Source organism: Typopeltis vanoorti, chromosome 12 (genome assembly GCF_054136105.1).
Source record: "Typopeltis vanoorti isolate ZY-2024b chromosome 12, IOZ_Tvanoo_1.0, whole genome shotgun sequence".
Lineage (NCBI taxonomy): Eukaryota > Metazoa > Arthropoda > Arachnida > Uropygi > Thelyphonidae > Typopeltis > Typopeltis vanoorti.
In genome coordinates, this window is record NC_143560.1 from 99,739,163 (window position 1) to 99,764,280 (window position 25,118).

Here is a 25,118-nt window from a genome sequence, read left to right on the forward strand (position 1 = left end):
AATCATATATATGTAAGAATGCTTTAAACAAATGTTTTATAAATCTTTTCCTTATGTCTTTACTTGTATTTACTTGTAATAAATTATCTGTTTCTTTAATACTTCTGCCATAGAAATTCTTTGTATTTCCAACTTACATGTTTTGTCTTCTTGAATAGTTTCTTAAAAATATATTAACAATTTTACGTATTCAATATTTTATCTACCATATTTTGTTCATTTGAACCTGTCACCATTTCATTATGTCAGCTTTTGCTGCATTCAAGTCCACTATTAGATAAACATCATCCATCCTAGATAATGTTTTCAATCCTATTCATTCTCGGCTATATATCATCAGTGAAGCGTATTATATGTATCTGTACTCCACCTACAGTTATCCCTTTCATTCCTTCTTTTATTAATTTCATTGCATATTCTATATATATGTTGAAAAGTAAGGGTGACAGTGCACAACCTTGTCTTACACCTTTCTTTATTTCTGCAGTTACTTAATTTTCTGGTGTACACAATTTCTTAATTAGGCTTCTATCTCTCCAGTCTATTTCAATTTTCTTCATTGTTTGAAAAAACTTGTTCTACTGTACATCATCAAATGCCTTTTCTAAATCTTTAAAAGCAAGCAGTGTATGTAGCTTTATTTACTTGTTCTTCGGTTTGTTATTGTTCTTAAGGCTAGTTCCTTTACCCTTCTGGAATCCAAACTGATATTCATTTAAATAACATTCAATTTTGGATTTTATTCTATGCTTCACTATATTTAACATGATCTTTGAGGCATGATTGAATAGATTACATAATTTTTACAGTCTGCTGCACTCCCTTTCTTGGGTATTGTTACCATCAAATGTTCATGGAAATCATATACAGCTAGGTCACGATTAATGAAAGTTTGAATAATGTGATATTTGATTTAGTGCAAATTGTACAATAATACCAGGTAGCATTTACTGCAAACCTCGCATTAGTTGAAAATTCAGCTAATGCAAGGCTAGTGCATGCACAGTCCAGGTTACTGAGTTATTGTTAGGGTTTTAGACACTGCTACTTCAGACTGCATGTGCAATTTGTTTTAATTTTTAAGAAGTACCCTTAACAAAATGGATAAAAGGAATATTCCTTCAAATAAAAACACTATCAACACAAAAAAGAAGTGTCATTATTACACTAGAGCGGTGGTTCCCAAACTTTTTCGATTCTCGGCACTCTTGCTGAATTCAGGTTTTCTCAAGGCGCCCATGTCAAATTCTAACAAGTATACTTTGCAGAATAGCGAATAATTTTTTTAAATTAAAGGGTTAGGTAAAAATGAATAAAACACGTATTTAAGATCACAAAAAAAAAGTAATTGAACAAATTCAACTTATTATCATTAGTAGGATGGATGAGCCTGTTGATCACTGCACATTTTCTCAAATCTTGGAATCAAACTGGACACAGCCACCCTCATTTCCTTCTCCACATTGATTTTCATGCAATACTTGGTTTTTATCACAGCGACCACCAAAAATCCAGCTTCGCACAAATAAGAAGTTGCAAATGGAATTAACATTCTCTGAACTTTTTCACTCAGAAGGGGATATTCATCTTTTACTGATATCCAAAATTCAATTAATTCCATGCTGCTAAATTTTGTTTTCAATGTATTGTCACAAGACAACTCAATAAGATTCTCTTCTTCTGCAGCAGTAAACTCAAATGGAGCAATGGCATTAAATGGATCTTGAATCCATGCAAATTTATCAATATTATAATTTTGAAAATATTTCTCAAAATAGGTGAAAAGCTGTAATAAGTGTTCTTCAACGATGATTTCATACTGGGAGAGAACTCCACTGGAGGTCAAAAACTGTTGCGACAAGGGGAAACATTCTTTGCCTCTGTCTTCATTCATTTTTCAGGGAGAGATTCAGAGCATTCATCTTTTCAAAAATATCACATAAGTATGCTAGTTTTACCAAAAAATCTTCATTCGCAAAATTTTCGACATATTTGTGGTCTTCCTCTTTAAGAAAAATATAAATTTCCTGTCACAGTTCAAACATACGAGACAAAACATTATCACGAGAGAGCCATCGCAAAGTGCTGTAGTACAACAAAGACGTGCTCAGATCCCATATCCTCACATAGTTTTTTGAAAAACCTTGCCTTCAACAGCTGAGTTTTTATAAAGTTTACTACATTCACTATATATTCCAAGACCTGGTTCAATGTAGGACTCAGATATTTTGACACGAGTGCTTCCCTGTGAACAGTGGTGGATTAAGGATAGTTGGGACACCTAGGCAAATTATATTTGGGGGCCCCCCAAAAAATAATAATAATAAAAAAAAAAAAAGTTAAGTGGCAAATAAATGAAATTTTGTACTTTTGAATTTTTTGAACTTCTGGATTTTTTTGCCTGTTAAAGGGTTAAAGGATGATAAATAATAAAACTTTTTATTTATTTTTTTTTTTCTCTAAATTTTTTATGTTTTTTTTTACTTGCACTACACTCATATAATGAAAACACAAAAAGTCACACTAAAAAGTTATTTTTGAAACAAACACCTCACACTTACATGATTCAATAACAAATGAAGTTAAGGAGCAACTATTTCGTGATCCCGAAGCTGTCAACAGCGGTGTGCGCCGACATTGGTAATGCGGTTTAATTTAAAGCATAGATAGCACGCGCTCTTCAAAATACTAAATACGAAGCTTGTCAACTAGCGCCGACATCGGTATTGCAGCATTATTTAAAGCGCAGATAGTGCGTGCTATTCAAAATATGTATTAAAACGTAATAATTGTTTCGAAAAAATTTTCGCTTAAAATAATCAAGATTTTTATGATGTTTACTGAAAACATTATAGGAAAATGTCTTGGCTTGGGGACCCCCCCAGCTTGAGGCACCTAGGCACGTGCCTCATTGCCTTAATAGGTAATCCGCCACTGCCTGTGAATAACATAATGGGTCCACAGTGAATCAGGGGCTTTGCTTCGAAAAAGTACCTGCAATCCTCCATAACAGCCGGACATAGAACGAGCACCATCAGTACAGTCACCAACGTACTTAGTCCACTTCAAATTATTTTTGGATATAAAAGTATCAAGGATCTCGAACAAGTCTTGAGGCTTAGTACCAGCAGTGATACTTTTACAAAAGAGAAGGTCTTCTATAATGTTATTACCATCTATCTATAAGCCGTACATAGCAAATCAAGTGAGCATCATTATTATCATCTGTGGCCTCATCCAGCTGTAACCAAATTCCTTCCCTTTTATTTTTTCAATTAACTGATCACTGAGATCCTCTGCTATGTGCTGCATTCTGCGACTGATGGTGTTATCGGACAAAGGCACTTTTGAAAGTAGCTTCCAAGTAGACTCGATCATAATTCTCACCATACCTACAGCAACTGGTAGAATGAGTTCTTCTGCGATGGTATTAAGCTTCTTATATTATGTCTTACTTTTTTGTTGATTTAATTCTTAACTTTCTGGTAAAGTAGTCATGAGATGTACTAACCATGCTGGGATGACTGGTTTCTAAATGGCGTTTTGACTTACTTGGTAGCATGCACTCTGGTGCCAAAACTGTCATACACATTATACACTGCGGCCTCCCTTAGCCATTGACTTCTGTCGACGTAAAACCAAAGTCCAAATAACTATCATATTTTCGATATTAATGCTTCTTCACACTCTTGCCACTATTTGACGGTGTGCCCTCTTTATTTTCTCTCTCACAATGCTTATTACTGTTTAGTAAAAACTGATCCATTTTTAAAAATACATACGAAAAGAAATACTTCAAAAACTTCACTTGAACTAAATCACAACAATATTCAGTTGATACAATCTCTGAAAACGAATTCAACACTAAGACGCACAAAACCGACAGCTATTTATATACAAACACAAAGTACCGAGAAAGTTCGAAAAACTATTAAAACAATCGAGAAACTTAATTATTGTATAGAGCACCATCTAGTAACCGTTTGTAGAGTCTTCTGCAAACAGTTATTACTAAGTGAGTTACTGGTTTTCCAGGTCCACTAAATATCGCGTTCTATCACATTGCATTGATAATGGAAATAAAATTATGAACATTTTGTAATCGCAGCGCCCCTGTGAGGAAGCCACGGTTCCTCAGGGTGCCGCACTGCACACTTTGGGAACCACTGCGTTAGAGCAAATATGCAATATGATTGAATGATATGAATGTGGTCATAGCAAAATAAGACATCTTGTCCTATTTTGCTATGATGACATCCTATATTCCAACATCTTGTCCTCTAAAATAGGACAAGATGTTGAAATACCTGAATCTATGGTAAGGAATATTTTAAAACATGCAAGGAAAATAAATGAAAAAGGTAAAGTTGCATCAGTGTTTTTATGGTTTGCAAACAGCTATAAGGAATAGAAGTGTTGCAATGATCGAAATAATGTCTTAACTGTATGGAATTGGGGGTTGCAATTAAAAACACATTCCCCTTAGCAGAGCAGTCATTCAGACAAAAGAGCTTTAAATTTGTTTAAGAGAGTGAAAAAAATAAATAAATAAAATAATGAAGCAGAAGAAACGCTTAATACAAGTGTTGGTGTGTTTGATCGATTTAAAAATAGAGTTCACCTGGTTCGCCGAGTGGTTAGCGCATTCACTCTCCAGCCAAAAGGCTGCGGGTTCAAATCCAGCTGTGTCCATGGACGCTTGTGATTGTCTGTGAAAATACTAGTGATGGTGAGCAGTAGATGCCATTGGTGTAGATGTAGTTTGCTGTAGTTGGTGGAGGCAGATAATTGTGGAGTGGGTGCCCTCTCTCGACGAGCCCTTGGATGTGTCACATAATAATCATAATATTAAAATTACTGGTGAGGCAGTCAGTGCAGATGAGGAAGCAGCATCTAAATATCGTGATGTTTTAAGATGGTGGATATGCTGATCAACAAATATTTATCGTGGATGAAACCAGTTTATTCTGGAAAAGGATGCCTTCCAGAACTTTCATTTCTAAGAAAGAAAAAAAAAAAAAAACAGTTCAGTCTATGCTGCTAAAATATTTTGAAAGACAATAGTTTTTGTCAGTGTAAGCTTACCTGTAAGAATGATATTTAGAATGTTTTTGTTTTGATTTTGCTCCCTATAACTACTGTCACTTTGATAACAATAAATTTAAATTATATTCTTTATCATTTACTGTAATGTTCCATTAATGTACATATAAAAACTTGTTTAAAATTTTCCAGCTTTATTTCCATCAAGCTGGAATCAATTACTATATTTTACATATAATTATAAGTTTGAATAATGCAACCACTTCATGGAATTCATTATCCACAATAATTGAAACCTCCTACCTGTACTTCCTGTCCCTCCTGATAGATTATCTAATCACTTTAAATAAGGCTTCTTGTATTGCATCATCCAGATTTTTTTTTTTTTAGAATTTGAGCAGGTATTTCATCTGTTCCTATGGCTTTCCAGTTAGGTAATTAATTACTCTTAATTTCTTCATCTAGTATCTCTGGTCCTAAACTTTCTTTTTCAATTTCATATTCTGGGTCAATAATTTAACTATTTATATTTTCTCTACTATATATAAATCTTCAAGATATTTCTTCCATTCCTCTGCTACCAGTATAAATAATTTTAATATTTTGTCTCATACAACTTTATGTTTTGGGATTGCAGATGTATGCAGCAATTATTTGATATGCCTTACTGTTCCTTGCCTTCTACAGTCTTCTATTTCCTTGCTTTAATTACATTCTTTTATTAACTCAAGTATCTCATTTATAATACAAGTCTTCTGTTGTGATTTTGTAAATCCAAGCACTTTGTTTGCTGATCTTTTATTTCCTTGATGACTATCTAGTCTTTTTTGTTGTTCTTCTCAAGCATTCAATGTGTTTTTTTTTATTTATTTTTTTATATCTGAAGTCTTCAGTAGTTCAATATTCCATTTTCTCCTCCTTATTCTATGTATTTTCATGTTTTAATCTACATTTTGCAAAAAAGAAGTGAACGATCATTCTATTTCAGCTCATGGGTACTACAGACTTGAGTTAGTTTTTGTATTATATCTTGACTAGTATGTAATCAATCTGATATTGTGCAACATCTCTTGGTGATTTCCATGTATAGTGTCTTTATAAGGCTATCCTGTTTACAGAAATCTAACAATCGTTCTCCTCTATTCTTTTTGCCTAGTTCAAATTGTCCAATTTATTTGCATTCATCATTCTCTCCAACCATTGCATTAAAGTTGCCAAGAAGTTATGGTTTTATCCTTTATCCAAGTGTAAGCAAACAAAGTTTGCACGTGAAGTTACTTCACGACTGGGCTACTTGTATATAGAGACTAATGATTTCAAATCAACTGCCTTAGTATCCCATAATGCAATGCATATATCCTTATGGACATGTATAATGCTATGCATTATGGGAAGGGCCACTACCCAAACTGGTTTTGACCTTTATTGAGGTCTCATCAGTAGGAGCCAGACCCAGGAGTGATATCAAGGTTGAAGTAATGCAGAAGTCATATTTCCATATACAAGTAGTCAAAAGGTGTCACACCTTATTACTGAAATACTCTGGGTTAGAGATGTTGAAAGTTTTTCCACTTGATTATACTATAAATTAAAGATGCCAAAAAAATTATATTCTTGGTTTCATCCTTTACCCAAGTGTGAGCAAACAAAGTTTGCACGTGCAGTAACCACGACAGGGGCTATGCATTATGGAAAGGGCCACTTGACAGACCGGTTTCGACCTTTGAGGTCTCTGGGTCTGGCTCCCACTGATGAGATCTCAGTAAAGGTCAAAACAGGTCATGGTAGTGGCCCTTCCCATAATGCATAGTATTATATATGTCTGTAAGAATGTATGTTGCATTATGGGATACTAAAGCAATTGATGTGAAGTCACTAGCCTCTCTATACAAGTGGTCCAGTCAAGAAGTTACTTCACATGCAATACTTTACACTTGGATAAAGAATGAAACCGAGAATATAATTTCTTAGCATCTTTAATTCATATGAAAATTCAGTAAATAATCGCTCTCCATTTGAAGGTTCTGTATAATGGCTTTAAAGTGTGTAGTTTTAATATATTATGATGTCTTGCCAATGTGCTTGTTGAGTTCAGATAACAAATGTTTAGCAAGTTTATAGGTGGGACAATTTATGGCATCCACAATAGGGTACAATGAAGCTCCAGATTTGTGAAACTTAGGTAGCCCATGCATTCCTAGTGTGTGCAGGTAAAAATTTAATTTGGACAGTATTTTTGTTAGTCAGCTTGTAATATTATTTAACAGACTTATGGTTTTATTGATACTGACTTATCAAATAATTCTTTTATTATTGTAGTCATCTATATCAAGGGTCGGCAACTGCAGCCCGCATGCAGCCCATAAAAGGTTGATCATACTTACATGGCATGTGATCCGTAAAATTTTATCATCAAGAAAAGATGTTATGGACATTTCAAGAGGACGTTATCTACTAGTCAAGTGCTAGATGGTTAAGTAGAGATGCTGTGCTAAAAATATTTTTTAATTTATGTGAAGAAATAGATATTTTCATGAACGCGAAAATACTGTCCCACAACTATCGGATAAAAATGGGTTATGTCTCTTGCATTTATGGTAGACATTACAACTACCTTAATGAACTTAGTTTGAACCTGTAGGGCCAAGGTAAATTACTATCAGAACTGTTTTCTGACATAAAAACTTTTGAAAGCAAACTATGTCTGTTGAAGAAATATATGATGGAAGAAAATCTACATGATTATATATGTTGCAAATCGGCATCTACAGTTGGATGGCAAACACAAAAGGAAACTTTTGTTGATATTATTGAAGATTTACAAAACAGAATTTTCAATAAGATTTGTGGATATTGAACCTTTTTAATGTCGACATTGATGACCTACCAAATCAACTACTGATGGAAGTTTTGGAATTGCAACAGAATGAAATATTAAAGAAAACATTTTGAAAATATCCAAAAAATGTATCGATGCTTACCAAAAAATTTGAAGGATTAATCAGAGAAGATGAAAGTCGCATTTGGAAGCACATACATTTGCGAACAAGCATTTTCTGCCATGAGTTTTAGAAAAAATAAATTTTCTTCTCAACAAACTGATGAATATTTGCATGCTTTGATTCAAATTTAGATCTCAGGTTATAAAGTGGATCTAGATAATTTGGCTAAGGGAAAACAATCACAAAAGTCACATTAAGCAGGGAGACATACATATTGTGATGCGTAAAACTGTATTACTTTGTTTTTACGTGGTAATTTTTTATTGAGTTTCATTTTCATGCTTGTTTCATATCTCATACTTTAAATATTTCTGTTTTTTTTTTAAGATTGATATAATAAAAATTGATACCTTGAGTATTTTATTTCACTCACTATTTTCTATTAATTTAACGCTTGTGGCCCGATGATTAAAAATAAAAGTTGAATGTGGCCTGCGAGTCCAATAAGGTTGCCGACCTCTGATCTATATTATCAAGGATCCTGTGGCATTCCCTTTGTCTTCCTATGCTATAAATATGTTTTTGTGAAATTTTAGATTTCTCAAGGCTGCTTTTCTTCCTTAGAGACATTGTTTGTTGGAGGGCATGTTTTAAACAAAGTAGAGGCTTCTAGCCTAATAATGTCTGTTTCATCTTGTGGTAGTATTTTGATCCCAAATTCAATGTTTGACATGATCTGAATACATGGAATTTTTTTTTCCAGAGCAACTGTGAAATTAGTCTTTGCTTAATTTTGGTTTCACTGTTTAAAAGTGTATAATATGAGAAGTTGTGGATCACTTTGGAAAATGCATTTTCCAGAGGATTCTTTGTCCTCCAGGATAAGACTCTAAGGATTATTTCCTTGTTCCATTTTGAATGACATGTTGAATTGGATTTTAATGGTATTGATGCGAACACAGATTGATAAGAAAATGACTATTTATAAACTTAAAAGCTAATATTTTGCTGGTATTATGGCCAGCATCTTCAACTTTTTTTTAACTTAGATGGCAACTAGTATAAGTAATTGCAGCGTGCAACACAAGACTGAAGTCCTAATTAGGCACTATCTAAGTTAAAAAAAAAAAAAAAACAGTAGTCCGAAGTTTTGAAAAATACTAGTCCAAATAGTAGTCTTTGAACGTTTTGAAAAAAAAAAAAAATTAATTTGGTGTTAGGATGACTGTCTCCCAAATCCTTGGGAGATTTAATACAGCCATACTTGTTGAGGTTTGGAGTATGTTTTAAGGCTTCTGTGCAGTACTTTTTTTTTCCAATTGATCCTGTGTGTGAGGGTGGACACACTCTCACACATCTTCCAGAAGGTTCCTTATCTTTCTCAGTTTATAGAAAACCCACACATACAGGGCAATATTTACACAATCACACCATCACCATTCTCAACAATGTGGTATCTTAAAAACACTAACCCATAGAGCTAGAGCAATTTGTTCCAATGATGTTGCTCTCACTGCTGAACTTTCTCACCTGCATCACACCTTCCTGACCAATGGCTATAACCCCCATAAGATAGATAAAATACTAAATGCTACCAAAAAATCCCCCCCCCTGACTACAACAAAACTATCACCATCCCATACATTAAAGGCACATCTGAAAAGATATCTAGGATGCTTAACAAACACCAACTATGCACCATATTTAAACCTGATGTGAAATTGGCAACTGTCATTTGTTCACCTAAGGACAGGCTCACTCCTTGATCACATCCAGGAGTCTATGAAGTGCCCTGTTCATGTCATCAAGCTTACTACGGACAGACAGGAAGAAATGTGGACATCTGTCTCAGTGAACACAAAAAATATATCTGGCACTTTTGCTATGGCAAGTCAGGTCTGGCAGACCATGCTTTGGATAACCCTGTACACAGGATCATTTGAAAAAAAAAAAAAAAAAAATTATATCTTGACCTTTTCTCTTACTAGTTCATTGATGTTATTTTCAGTTTATAAATTACTGCTGTGTTACATGCATAAACTATTTGAGTAACTAATGTTAATCTATAAGCGAGATACCGTTGGAAGATAAGTTTTGTCCTTCTGGATCTGTGGGATCGCTCTTTTCTCCAATAGTTTTATGTATTGGTCACTTTTCATCATACCTTAAACAGGCAAGTGATTCTGGACCCTCATGTGTAAAACTAGTCATAGCAATGTTTCACATCTGGTTTTCAAAATCATTCACAGTATTGAATATGCATAAGTTCCGACAAAAACCATGAAAAAATGCAGACAGAAGTTAGAATTATGAAACTCCGGTATGTATGTTTCTGTATATAGTCAGAAATTTACAACAATAATAATGAATTCCATAGTTTTGACAACCTATTTAAATTCAAATATAGAATCTTAGTTTTCTAGGATTACACGAGGGGTGAGATATTCCATGGTCTGTAAAGCTAAAAGACTACATATGTGATCTTTGCTTTTTTATGAGCTGTATTTAAGCAAAATGAAAATTTTAACCAAAACATACAGTAAGGCAATGTTTCTCAAAGTGTGGTAAGCGTACTCCTGGGGTACGCGAAAGGTCTTCAGGGGTACGTGGCAATTTTCGGCTATGCATCATTAACGCATGGAATCATTATTAAGGAAAAAAAAAGAATTATTTTAAACGTATACAGCAGTATACGTGAAAACTTTAGTTTCCGAAAATCCCCACATATATCTCACACGACAATTTTTTAGTTTTAATTTTGAATGACTTGGAAGAGCGCAAGTTATATTCGAGTAAATACGGTAATTTTTTTAGATTTCAAATTCTAAAGTATGGATCATTGGTTAAAGACTGGATTTATAACATGGACAAAAGAGAGCAATATAGCAAATACAAGTAGCTGTAAGCAACAAGAAAACGTTGATATTACATCTGGATCGAATGAAATTGATAAGAGTGTTGTCCGACATCTCTAGAGAACCAACTAGGAAGAAGATGAAAAATCTTCGTAAGTATGATATGAATTACTTGAAATGTGGATTTTCATGGACGGGAAATGAAGAGAAATCTATTCCAAATCTTGTTCTTTTAAAAATAAATCTTTTTTTTTTTTGTTTACATGAACATAAATTCAAATAAAATAGACATTTACAATGAAATATACTTTATTTATTTATTTATTATTATTATTATTTTGATAAGGGGATGCAGATATCTGAAGTTTGAGAAACACTGCAGTAGTGAATAAATTAATCCAAACACTCACATTTTATAGAAAAATTTCTCAAGAAAATAAGTACAAAAGTTAAACTCCAACTTTACCTAATAATTTATATGTGCTCCTCTGTTCCTAATAAGTCATTAATTCAGTCAGGCATGGACTCTACCAACATAAAAACATTTTTCTTATATCTGCATTTAGAAACCATACTTTTATAATGGATTGTATTAAAGTTATACTTTATATCACAGTTTATTTTCCAAGTCTCTTTTTCACTATGGCCCACAAATTTTCTATAGGGTTAATGTGAGGAGAGTAATCCGGCCACTGAAACAACTGTATGTCGTGATTTTTGAGGAACTCTTTCACTTTTTTTTTGAAGTGTGGCATGGAGCGAGATACCGTTGGAAGATAAGTTTTGTCCTTCTGGATCTGTGGGATCGCTCTTTTCTCCAATAGTTTTATGTATTGGTCACTTTTCATCATACCTTAAACAGGCAAGTGATTCTGGACCCTCATGTGTAAAACAACCCCAGAACATGTTTTTAGCTGGGTGTTTAGGAGCTTGTTCAAGTGGACAGGAGAAGTCTTCTCAGCCACTCATTTGTGAACATAAGATACTCACTCTCCTTGGGCAAAGAAATGGCTCTCACTTAGAATATGACCTTCCATTTCTCAACAATCCATTCTTTGTACACTTTCACCCACTGGAGCCTCTTTTTTTGCATAGCCTTCATCAACAATTGTTTCTTTTTTTTGGTCTGTAGGCAGTCCTCCCTACTTCCAACAATCTTCGATGGACTGTCAATTGGGCTAACTCAAGTGATCTGCCTGATGTTTAGGTTTTTTCCCTTCTCAAATACCCATATTCCTGCAACATATTTTTAGCTCTCTGATGCCAATATGGGAGCGTCCCCCATTTTATCATACTTTGATTAGTATGATTTTCTTCTTCCATCTCCAGTCACTTACAATCAGACACCCTTACTGTAGTTCTCTGGACACTGAAGAAAGTGCTGAGAAGTGGGGAAACAAATTAGAATGGCAATGCCTTTTTTGCTCTATTTTCACCAACAACCAGAAGGCAATTATTCAAAATCCTTCAGAAAACATGTCCACATCTTGAATATAGGAAAATGAGTTTGTGGCATAACTTCCATACAGTCCTGCTTAATGTTTGACCCTGAAGCCTCTGACAGTGAGGGTTGTGATGCTGACCATTAAAATTTTGTTCCTGTGCTGACAAATTCTTTGTATGGTTTTATGCAGGATTTTCATCTCTTCAATGTTCAATTTGTTTAATTAATGTCCCTGAGGGCAATATGAAAATATACAGAACTGTAATGCTGAAAAAAAAAAAAAAAAAAAGAGTTGCCAATCTGTTTCCTTCTCCGCATAAAGTCATTTGGTTGGCTTTTAAGTCCTTGACCTTGGTAATGCAGAAACTGTGGTTCTCTTACTTCATCTTTTTAGGCAATAATGTTTTCAGTAATAGGATAAGACATCTGTTATAATACTCTTTAAGAATAACTAAGCCTTGATTGGTTTACGGGTTTGTGGATCCATTCATAGCATCTTATGTATACCTATATTCTTGATTTTTTTTTTTTTTTTTTTTTGTGGGGAGATTTATTAATCTTCAGTTTAGTGATTTAATCCATTTCTTCAAAGCTTGTAATTTTATTATTCTTCAGGCCTCCATGAAGTCAAAAGGCTCATTGCAGGAGGTCCTTCCTAGGAAACACAAAGTCTATCATACCACTCCTTGAACCCATTGACCGTTCTCGTTCTCACCACTCTATCAGGCAATGCATTCCACAGCTCAACCACTCTCAATGCAAAGAAACCACTCCTCACCCTCCTGCTCACAGCTTGCTTTCGTAACTTCCAGGGATGACCCCTCATCATCACTCCTTCCCGCTGTTCGACCAAGCGAAAGAACTCCCCAGTGTTAACCCTGTAACCACCTCTCAACAGTTTACAAGTCTCAATCATATCACCTCTCCATCTTCTATCTACCAAACTCTCCACATTCCCTCAGCCGATCCTCATAACTAACATTGTACAGTCCTGAAACCATCTTTGTTATCTGCCTCTGTACCCTTTCCACAGTTAATTTATCCCCTTCAAATCCTGGGGACCAATTTGAGAACAACATTCTGAGTGTGGTCTGATCAGGGTCTTATATAACAGAATGATAACTTATCTTTGCAGGTCAACGTCCTCAGTATTGCAGCAATCCTCTGTGTTACCTTCACCACCTTTGCAATATGTCCCCTGAATTTCAGGTTTCTATCAATCATCAAACCCAGATCTCTTATCTCCCCTACTTCCTCCAGTACGACTCCTCCAATAGAGTATGAAGTGTCCCAAACCTCAAGACCTTCCATTTTGCTGCATTAAACCGACACCCCCATTCATTTGCCCATCTGTCTAGCTTATTCAAATCCTCTTGCAGGGCTACCACATCTGCACTATTACTAATAGCATTTCCCAGCTTCACATCATCTGCAAACAACTGAATATTCCCCTGTAATCCACTGACAATGTCATTGATATAAAGGTTAAACAATATAGGTCTCAGTATTGAGCCCTGTGGGACCCCCACTTGTAACCTTCTGCCTCCTTGATACTGTCCCACCATACACAACTCTCTGATACCTATCGGACAGCCAATCCTGAATCCAGTTGACCACCTGACATCCAAACCCATGTGCTGCAAGTTAAATATCAGCTTATCATGTGTACCCTGTCAAATGCCTTTGCTAAATGCAAGAAAATGGCAGTATATGCCTTTCCCTCATCTACTGCTCTTGTAACTTTATTATAAAAGGCTAGCATATTGCTAAAACAAGAGCACCCCTTAACAAATCCATGTCGATTCTCACGGATAACATTACCCTCATCTGCCCAATGCTGTATATGGTCCCTCGCTAATTTCTCCAAGATCTTAACAACTACTGATGACACACAAACTGGTCTATGATTAGACACTTCCACTCTGCTACTGCTCTTATACAATGGCACCATCTTATCTTCCTTCTTTCCTTCCCTGGGCACCTTTCTCATAACCAGACTTTCACTGAAAAGCCAGGTCAATGGAGCTGTCAGTTCTGTAGCACATTTTCTCAAAACTCGTGGTGAAATACCATCCAGTCCCACAGCTTTATTGACATCCAGAGTACTCGATATTTGGAACACACTCTCGTCCTGCACCTCTAAATCTCGAACCTGCACTATCCCTCTAGTATTAAAATTTGCTCCTCCAGGATGAAATACTCCAATAAAGTGTTCATTGAACAATTCCACTATGTCCTTTGTATCAGTCACTCTATTCCCATTTTTTATCCCACAGTGTCATTCTTCCAGAATCATTTCTCCTCCTACTGGCCATATAGCTAAAAAATTCCCTAGGATTTTCTTTGGATCTTAGGGCCAATCTCTTCTCATATTCCAGTTTTGTTTTCCTTAATGGTAAAGAAGGCGAAACTGTGTCTTATATTTTTCATGCATCTGCTCTTCACCTGCCTCCTTATATCTCTTCCATAGCCTCTTTTTCACATGCAGTTCCTGTTTAATATTGTTTGTCATCCACTTTACACCAAACTGTGTCCTCTTCTTCAATTGTGGAATACAGCTTACTATTGCTGATAACAAATATTCCTTCACAATTTCCCAAGCACTAATGATATCCCAGACTTCCAATTCCTTCCTCCATGAAACTTCCCCAAGTTAATATCTAAGACTATTAGAATCACCTGCCTTATAATTCCACATATGTTTCTGTCTCTTTGATACTCCTGCATGTCTATTCATCTTCCAAGTCAAAACCACATGGTCACTCTCTCCAACTGGTGGGAGAGATGTCATCTCAGTTATTATCAACTCTTCTGATGCTATGACCAAATCCAAAATTCTTGAACCTCTTGTTCCCTCCATTACATGTTGCCTAAGACATTTGTCCCTCAAGAATTCTAGAAATTCCATTCCCTTATTGCTACATGCATTTTCCTCTCCCCAATTTATATTACTGTAGTTAAAATCTCCCATAACAATAATTATTCTTGTACTTGCCAAGCTTAACTGTATAAACATTTCCTGGTCCCCACCCTGTATAAACATTTCCTGGTCCCCACCCCCCTCTGTGCTCCTTGGTTTGTAGCAACACCCTACTAAATATCCGGTCTTGCCCACCTCTACCTCACACCATATGCTTTCAAAATCATTACTGTCACTGCCTTCCCAAGCCTCCACTCTTAGATGATATAAGTCATCACTTATCATAAGCAGTACTCCATTTCACTATCTGATTCCACCACACTTTCCCTTCCTATCCTGCTGAAAAATGCTGTATCCTGCTACTTCTATTCCTGTTATTATATCCTCTTCTGTCAACCAGTTCTCAGTGATCCCAATAATCTTTGGCCAGACTGATGCTATCAGCACCATCAATTCTTCTCCTTTGTTCCAGATACTCCTGGCATTAGTAAAAAGCATAAAAATGCCACTGTTTCTATACCTAGCATTATTCCTCCTCTAGCTTCCACCAGACTCAGCATTACCTGATGTCATCCCCCCTTCTCCCAAGAGGCCACCCTGCTACTATCCACCCTGGGTATTCTAGTTTCCCTGCATTGACACACTTGACTCGTTCAGAAAACAGCAATCTCTCCAGATGCCTACGTCCTTCCTCATTCAAATGCAAGTGGTCTCTTGCATACAATTCCTTTCTTCCTCAAATGCCCTCCAAGCATCCACACATTTCAATCCTCTCTTCTGACACATTCTAGCTATTATGCTATTCAATATTACTGTTCTCTGCTTAGCTCGTCACTATTATACCTAAACAACATGTACACTATCTTTCCTCTCTGCATTTTCTTTTGTACAACTTCAAGCAAGAATCTCATATCTCTCACCATCCGATTTACACTGCCTCTCAAGTCATTCGTTTCTACCTCACAATCATCTCGTCCACCCCTCTTAATTGCCATAGCCACTCTTTCTATCGTTCCTCCAGGCAAACACTCCTCATGCATCCCCATACGTCACACCTCTTACCATCCTATTCCTCGATTTCTCACCTGCATCCCTCACTCTCTCTGTGTTCCCCTACTTACCTGCCTTCCTGACATCACTATCCCTGGTTCCAGTGCTCCCTCGCATTCTTCTCATTCCCTCTCTCCTACTGTTTCCATTCTCTCCTCTTCTATCATTCCTATATCTCTCTTTCTCAATCCTGCTCTGATTCGCCTTGCATTCATCTTTTCCATTCACCTACTCTCATCTCTCACACGTCTCATCTCATTCCTGAGACATTCCATCTGCCTTTTTCGGCTGAGGTTCATTTATGTGCAGATACTTGCTTTTTTTTTCTGTGTACTTTATTGGAAGCTGCCACATTTATTGCAATTTCACTACCTAAAGAAGTTCTTTTTAATATTCCTCAGTCTAGTCTGCTTAAAATCTGTTTCTTATCTCTTAGTTCAAGATACTCACCTGCAGATGCAAGGACAAGGTTTGTGTTTTCTTCGGATTGTGAATTTCTTCTATTGAACCTCTGTTTTGTAGCATAAGTTGTGGGTAGGCAAATATTGACCTCATGTTGTGATTACCCTGCATTTCTTTCTGCATTTTTATGGCCCACTCCTAAGAAGTAGTTATAAACATTTTGCTTTAGGACAATTACACCCAGATGGCAAAAGTGCCATCTGGGTGGAGGATGACTCCCACTCGTTTTCTTTTGTGTAAACCTATAGTACATTCATACTGTGGGTGAGCTAAGAATTTTTGTTTTTATTAATTTTATATGTGCACACATTGTTTGGAAAAAAGTCAATGGTGTGAGGGACAAAAAGCCATGGCACCCACAAGATGTAGGACCTTCCTTCATTGTGATGACTGCAGCAATCCTACGGGGCATACTTTCCACAACAATATGATAGTGATCAATGGGAACTCTGGACCATTCTTTCTATAAGCATGTAATGAGGTCCTGAACTGTTGTGGGGCAGACATCCCTTGACCTTACTTGACTTTTTATTCATCCCACAGGGGTGTTCACAATAGAGTTGAGATCAGGGCTCTGCAGAAGCTAGTCAAGTGTGATGACATTTATGTCTGCAAACCACGGAACTACTGCAGCAACCTTATTACACAGTCACAGTGCAGTGTCTTGCTGAAAGAGACAATAGCAATTTTGTAGGAACGCCATAAAGTAGGAAGCATTGTATTGTCCAGAATGTTCAGATCCTTCTCAGTGTTTAATTTTCTTGGCACCACAAACAGAGGTCCAAGGCCAGACTAGGAAAAACAGGACCATAACATCATGTTGCCATCTTCAAATTTCATAGTTACAATTACACACTCTGGTAAGAGATGCTCAATGAGCATCCACCACACCTATCCATCTGCTCAGTAGAGGGTGTAGCATGATTTGTCACTCAATAACACAGCTTTCCAAGCTTTCATGTCCCACTGTGCATGCTCTTTGCACCGCTGAAGATGATGCTGCATATTGGGTCGGGTAATGTGAGGCTTGTATACTACATGGAATGTTGTGAGCCTTGGCAGATCTGAATGTTTTTGTGCAAATTCATGTTCTAGTTGATGCCTGGAATTCAGCTAATGACTGGTGGGTTTTACATATATCATCCTTTGTACCACCCTACCATCACATTCAGTGAGTGTACCGGCTACAACCGCATGACACATTGCACCTTGCCCATTATGGGGGGTCACCGACTTCTTTCCAAGCTGTGTAGTCCAAAAACCTTGCTCTATAAACCAAACATGGAACTTTTTAAGCCACCATAAGGCAGATGGCTTGAAATAGGGAGGGATATGGGTTCACAGTAGCAATGAAATTCATCTCCTGACTAAGGATAATCACAACCATCCATGGCGGGATTTGAACCAGCAGCCTGCTGTTTTGAGGGCAGATATACTAGCTACTTGGCCAATCAGACGTTAGTCTTGTATATGAATGCCAGAAAGTAGTTTATCGTTGGTAAGAATTTTAAAGTGGTGTTGACTGCTACCAAAGGGTGTAAAGGTTTGTGGCTCTTTAATTTTGGTTTGAACTCTCACTTTCCAAGCTTCCATGTTCTACTGTGCATGCTCTTTGCACCATGAAGATGATGCTGCATGTATACAATCTCATATTGTATATTAATGTCAAAGCCAAGGGTTTTTCACTTGTTTTTCCCAAAACAGAAGTAGTGTTGCATAAGTTCTCAGATAAGTCTTTTTTTAGACTGTAATGTTGAGTGTGTGTGTGAAAATTAATACGAGGTATCATTTAGAAAACATTTTTATACATGTCGCCAATGCGTGCAAGGAAAATAGCAGGGCTATTTTCCTTGTACGCATTGGTGACCAAGGCTGCCTTGTTCAGCATTTTAGCATGATGTAGTGGATTATATATATTCATTGCCAATAGTGAATGGGTTGTGATACAAAAGCGAGAATGAAGAAAGTTTGAAGGAAAAGCAGGAAAATGAAATAACGAATGTTAACAATACGAGGAAAGATGCTGAAAGTGTTCTGGTGAATGGTTGAATGAGAGCATGAGAGAGGTGGCTGAAAGTAATGTGGGTGATAAAGTGAAATAGTGCACTTGCATGCATCCTTCACAGGACAAATCAGAAGCTGGAGCGACTGGAGAATGAAACAAAAAGTGAATTTGGAAAGTATGAAAGTGCAAGAAACTGGAAATAAGGAAAAGGTATTGTATGAGATTGAATGATAAGAGGTATATTTATTTAATGAGCAAGTGACAAAAGCATGTTTCCTAGATCATGGATGTTAATGAAGTTGTTAGTCTGCAGAAGGGAGAAGTAAAAGAGATGATTGTGATGGCAGGAACAAATGATTCGAAAGGAGAAAAATATGCAATGAAATAATATATGAAAGGGTTATTAAATGAAGAGTAAAAAAGTGTGAGGAATAAGGAAGAGTAAAAAATTTTGAGTCTGCTGCCTTGGTATGGTACGACAGAGTTGAGAGGAGGAATGGTGTGCAGTTTATTGATGTGTGGAGTGAATCTGATGGCTGAAACAACTTATATATATATATACATGACAGACTACAATTAAGCAGTGTATATACTCTTTAATTTGTATATCAATGATACAGGTAAAAATTTAAGGGAGGATATTCAGTTGTTTGCTGACGATGCAAAACTGGGAAGAGCAATCATTCATGAAGATGATGTAGATGTCCTGCAGGGTGATTTAAATAAATTCCCATTGTGGGAAAAGAATAATGATTGTCAATTTAATGTTGCAAAATGTAAGGTTTTGCACTTCAGGTTGTATATGGTGATATATATGGTGTATCATATTGATGATAACTGATTGCAGGAAACTGATGAGGCTACAGACTTGGGGATAATGGTGGACAGACTTGAAGTTCAGAGGGTATTGCAAAAGTTGGTAAAATAGCTCAAAGGATTACTTGAACATTGAAAAACAAACTAACAAGTACAGATAGGAAAGTTATGATCCCTCTTTATAAGGCTATGATTTGGCCATATCTTGACCACTGTACACAGATTTGAGTTTTAAGGACCAGGAGGTGGTAGAGAAGATTCAGAGATGATGGGCTGAACTTGTGTGGGTTACAAATTTTAGTTGATAGATGGAAAAGAGGGGATATGACAAAATCTTATAAGATATTAAAGGGGTTTGATAAAATTGATACAAAGGAAATTTTTCAATATATATATATATATATATATATATATACAGGGTGTTCGGGATAAATTTGACAGTTTCGTAAGGAAAAAGAAAATCTTCTTTGTATCTATTAAATTTAATGAATTGACAAAAAAACATTACAGGCAGAGTTAATTACAATACTATCAACAAGATTTACTCAAAATAACCACCATTAGCATCGATCACAGCTTCAATTCTGCTTCGGAACCTCGAACAAGCTGATGCTACAGTCTCCCTGGGAAGGGCCGCAAAAACTGTTTTAATTTTATCCATTAACTGGGCTTTTGCATTACTGGAAGTGCGATTGGTGTCTTTTTCCACTGCGCCCCATACAAAATAATCCATGGGGTTAAGGTCTGGGGAGTTTGGAGGCCAAACATTTGGACTGGTGAAGTCGTAGAAATTTTCAGACAACCATTTTTGACTTTTCCCAGAGGTGTGGCAAGGGGCCGAATCCTGCTGCCATACATACGGCCTACCATTGGCTACCCTTGTTATCCAGGGCTTGACTACAGTTAGCAACTCCACGAACAAAGCCCGAATTCCAATGCCAGGGTTCTTCAACACCTGTTCCTGCAGATTTGCGAGGAATTCTGCTGTACGAACGCAATCAGATCGTCTGCTAGGGATCTTTCTTCTTGCTACATCCTCGTAGTCACCATTGCAAGTCTCTAGTTCATGCCTGATTGTTTTTACTGTATTCAGGGAGCATTGGGCAGCAGTCGTAATATCCTTATTTTGATGGCGGGCACGAATCATCATGGTACAAGTTATTCTCTTCCATGATTCAGGTGGGTTCCAGCTATCCATCCTTTCTGACATCTTGTATATGAATGAAGAAGGGTCCAAACTTTTAAATGAAGAGAAGTGTGTGTTAATACATGTAACTTACGGAAAAATATAATTAATTATAAATATGTCAAATTTATCCCGAACACCCTGTATATACACACACACACACACAAATAGAAAACTAGGGGTCATCCATGGACGTTGTGTAACAATGTGGCTAGATTTCTGCTAGATCTGCAGACTAGATTTTTGTGTGTGGAATGGATTGCGAGAATTAGTTGCAAGTTAACTGACAGCGAATGAATTTAAGGTGAAGTATAATAGATTTTGTGTGTATAATAGCTTGGGTCTCCCATGATGAGTCACTCCATGGAGATATAATCATAAGAAGAAAGAAAGGGACCTGTTGGTCTGATGGAAAATCCTGTGTAGGATAAAGGTTTCTCACCACTAGCAAGTGAAGGCACAGAGACTGTCAAATCATCCTGTACTAGCATTAGTACTTAAAAAAAAAAAAGTAGTACTAAGGAGGGGTGAGTGTTTGCAGAAGAGATCCTACACTACATTATAGAATTAGTGCCTGCAGAAAGCATAGCATATATATATGTGTGTGTGTATACATATATATATTTACTGCATTTTATTATGCAGCTTACTAAGCCTTTCATAACAAAAATACAATTTTATAAATTAAAATAATAGTAATGACATAAATATATAAGTATATTATCCTAGAGAAAATAGAAATACAGGATATACAATCATGAATTTTGCTAAGTAATTTAATTAAAAATATGACAGCAACAAGAGAAAAATTATTTAATATTAAATATATTTGTTGTGCTTGACTACTATTGAGAACTTATACTGAGCACAGAAATAGTATACTATAGCATATAGTCTGCTACGGTGAATTTCCTTTAGAATAGAGCAGCATGCTTATAAGTACAAGCTGGGACTTTTTGATAGTTTGTTATAATGGTGTTTGCTACAGCAAGAATTGAGCGGCTTTTTTTTTTTTTTTTAATTATTTCAGAACTTTAATTTTTTTTTGTTTTGTTTTAAACAGTAATAAGCTAAGACAGACATATTAAACAAAAAACCAAAAACTTGATTAGTATTATTACCTTACAAAGAGACACAAGCACAATCAGTTGCACAAATTTTCAAGTATAAAATATTAGATGTAATTGCAGTTTATTATTATTTTTTTTTTTATGTGACTCCTGCTTACATGATTCATAATGTAACAGAAATTTAGTATGAATTACAAAATGTAACTCAATTTTCTACAAATGTAAAGTTATGAAATTAAGTGGGTCATGCTAAAATGATATCCTTTTCTTGATTTGGAAAATCTTTTGATTTTTTGCTGGCATTAGTAATTTAGCGAAAATTTTTCCCTTTAATGGATATATACAAGAATAAATTCCTGATTACATATTAACATTTTGCAAATGAAACATAACCACAAACATCATTACTGAAGAATGATGATTAATCATGCAACAATAAATAATGTCTAAATCAAGGAGCTGGATCTAAAGAAATCAGAATCAAAACCAGTCTATTTAAATGTAACATTATGTTTTATCAAATACCATTTTTAGTATATTGTGCCTTGTTCTTTTGAAAGAACATTACTATATGTTAATATTTAGGAGTTTTAATTTCCATCTGAAATACTACAGTTTTCATTTGATTAATTAAAGTTATCAAACTACAATGAACTTTGGGGAAACCATACCTTGTTCTAACTAAACAAGCAGTAACTATTTTCCTTGTCACTTCAGAGCAACATTTAGCATCAGAGTCCTTTTCTTCACTTAAAACATCATTAATATCAAATTTCTCGATCTTCTGTAACAACTGATCCAAACTCGGTGCACCTTCTGAACTTCTAACAAGTGAAGATTTTCTACAGTCATCACTGTAGTAAGCCAAGTTTAATTTTTCACACTCACTTTGTAGAGGACTATTACAGTTACTATGAGATTCTGTTACCTTCTCAAGCTGTGTGGATATAGAGGCTCCAGATTCATTAACAGTATTTTGCAAAGATGAATTATCTTCTAGTTTAATTCCAAACAGAAAAGCATAACACATAGCTAGACGGAACCAGAAATCAGCATTCCATGGATGAAGTTGAATGCAATTCTGAAGACATAGTAGTTCATCTACAAATAAAGAAATATGCATAATATATAATTTCATTGTGACAGTAAAATATCTGCTAACTTATTTAAGAATTGATATACACATTAAGATATACATGATATTACTCTTGTAAACACACACACACACACACACAATGCTCCACTGGTCACAAAAATATTTTACTTGCCCACAGTGTATGAATTATGGTAAAAAGTATAAATTATATACAGTAGGTCCCCCCCTCCCTCCCTTATCCACAGGAGGACTACTGTATATATTTATGCAGTCTGCATTGGTTAGGAAATCAGAAGAGAGGACACCATCCACATAACATGAAAGCACCTAGAGAGGAAGCTGGTAGGTTCTGCATCAGACTCAAATGCTCAAGATACAGCAACCAAATGACTTTCTCCAAATTTTACTATGCTTCCAGGTGGTGAAGAATTTGGCTGTTGATGATCTCCATGTTTCTGAAAGCTGGCTTGACTTTTTTTTTTTTTTTTTAATGGGCTTAAATGTAGGTTCCATGGTTTAAGGCATGTGCCACTTGACTGTCAAAGCTTGAAGAGGTGATATACGATAGGTATTAATATATGAAGCCCAAATTTTTAGCATCATAGAGTTATCACCATGACCATATGAACTCGAGTTATTCAGAATTCTCATTATTTTCTGGAGGAAAATTAGAGATAGCATGGGGGGGGGGGATCTTTGCCTTGGTCATCAATTCAAGAACTGGAGAAGCAGAGCGATGCCTATAAATTAGCTTTGTCTATGGGTAATGCTTGGCAAGGGACCATAAGGCTGACGTGCTATTTGAACTGGAGGAAGTTTGCATCATTCATCCCTTTCAAAATCAGATTTAGATTTGGTGAGTGTACTGCTGGATTTTGGGCTCAAGCAACTTGTAATATGCTTTTTTTTTTTTTTTTGAGAACCATGACTTTGATAATAAAAATCGGAGATTAAAAGCCAGTAAGAATTATTTCTATTATCTTTTGAACAGATGTTTGGTTCAGAAGAATGGAAATAGTATCCAGACTATGAAAAGGAGAAAAAGAAAAGTCATGGAGTTTCTTATATAGTGAAACCTGTGGAGCATCCACAACTATAGAATAAAACGTAAGCCACAGTTCCTATTGTTGTTTGATAATTGTACTGATGATCTTATGATACATAAGACAAAATATTTCCATAATAAAAAAGTTATTTAATGTGGCATATGTGTTATTTTATACTTAATAGTCATTTAAGTTATTCCATTTGCCTCCTTGTAATATCTAAGGAGATATGATACTGAGAAAGTCTGGCTTTCACCACATCAGTGCAGTCTCAGTTTCCAAGAGAAATGACATTTGCAGTATATTTAGAAGAGCTTCTTAAGAAGAGAAAACAAAGGGATTGGCAGATATTTTGGGGTAAGATGGACTTATATGCATTAGGTTATCAACAATAGTAAAAACCCTTTTCCAGTGGAATTCGAGCAGAATGAAAGCTTCAGTGCTGGTACCACTGCTGTTTAATTTTTACATAAATAATAGAAGATAACCTGAAAGGAAATGAAATTAGGTAGAATAATAGTTAATCAAGATAATGTGGAGAGCTTGCAGTACAATTTAAATAGGCTGTCAGTATGGGCAAGAGTTAATGAGTGTCAGTTTAATGTCGAGAAATGTAAAGTTATGCATTTTGAGAGAAACAAATTACAAGCCATGTATCACATTGATGGCACTATACTCCAGGAAATAGATGAAGCTAGAGATTGAGAGATGGTGGTAGACAGAGAGTTAAAGTTTATAGGACATATTGCTAAAGTCACCCATAAGATTACTTGGCTATTGAAGAACGCATTAACAAGTAGAGATAAGGAAGTTATTTAGAAATAAGGATTAATTATTGTGCTCAGGTCTAGTCTCCTGGGTTTCTTGGGGATGAGGAAGTGGTGGAGAGGATTCAGAGGTGAGTGACCAAGATGATGAATGGCCTGTAGAATGTTCCCTATGAGCAATGTTCCCTCTAAGCTGTGCGCATGCACACATTTTACAACTAGCGCACAAAGCAAAATATATGCACACACTAGATTTTCAAGATGAAATTAAAATTTATTAATTAAAGAAGTTCCACCCTAAACATTAACCTATAAATTCTTTAAAAAATATGGTAACTCGGCAACGCTCAAGCCTATAACCTCGCATTTTTTATTACATTATCGAAATTGCACAAAACTTATAAATTATTAACAGT

The 25,118-nt window shown here is 35.8% G+C and overlaps 1 protein-coding gene across 2 annotated transcripts in view; it reads right to left on the reverse strand.

Annotated features, from left to right (window-relative positions):
* The window catches only part of LOC150101056 (uncharacterized protein C8orf76-like), a 145,096-nt gene that overhangs the window by 60,749 nt on the left and 59,229 nt on the right, over nt 1-25,118 (reverse strand). For both annotated transcript variants that reach the window (XM_090401754.1, XM_090401755.1), the window contains one exon: nt 22,465-22,894. In XM_090401754.1, the coding sequence (XP_090257880.1) occupies nt 22,465-22,894 (430 nt within the window). The remainder of the gene's footprint in view (nt 1-22,464; nt 22,895-25,118) is intronic.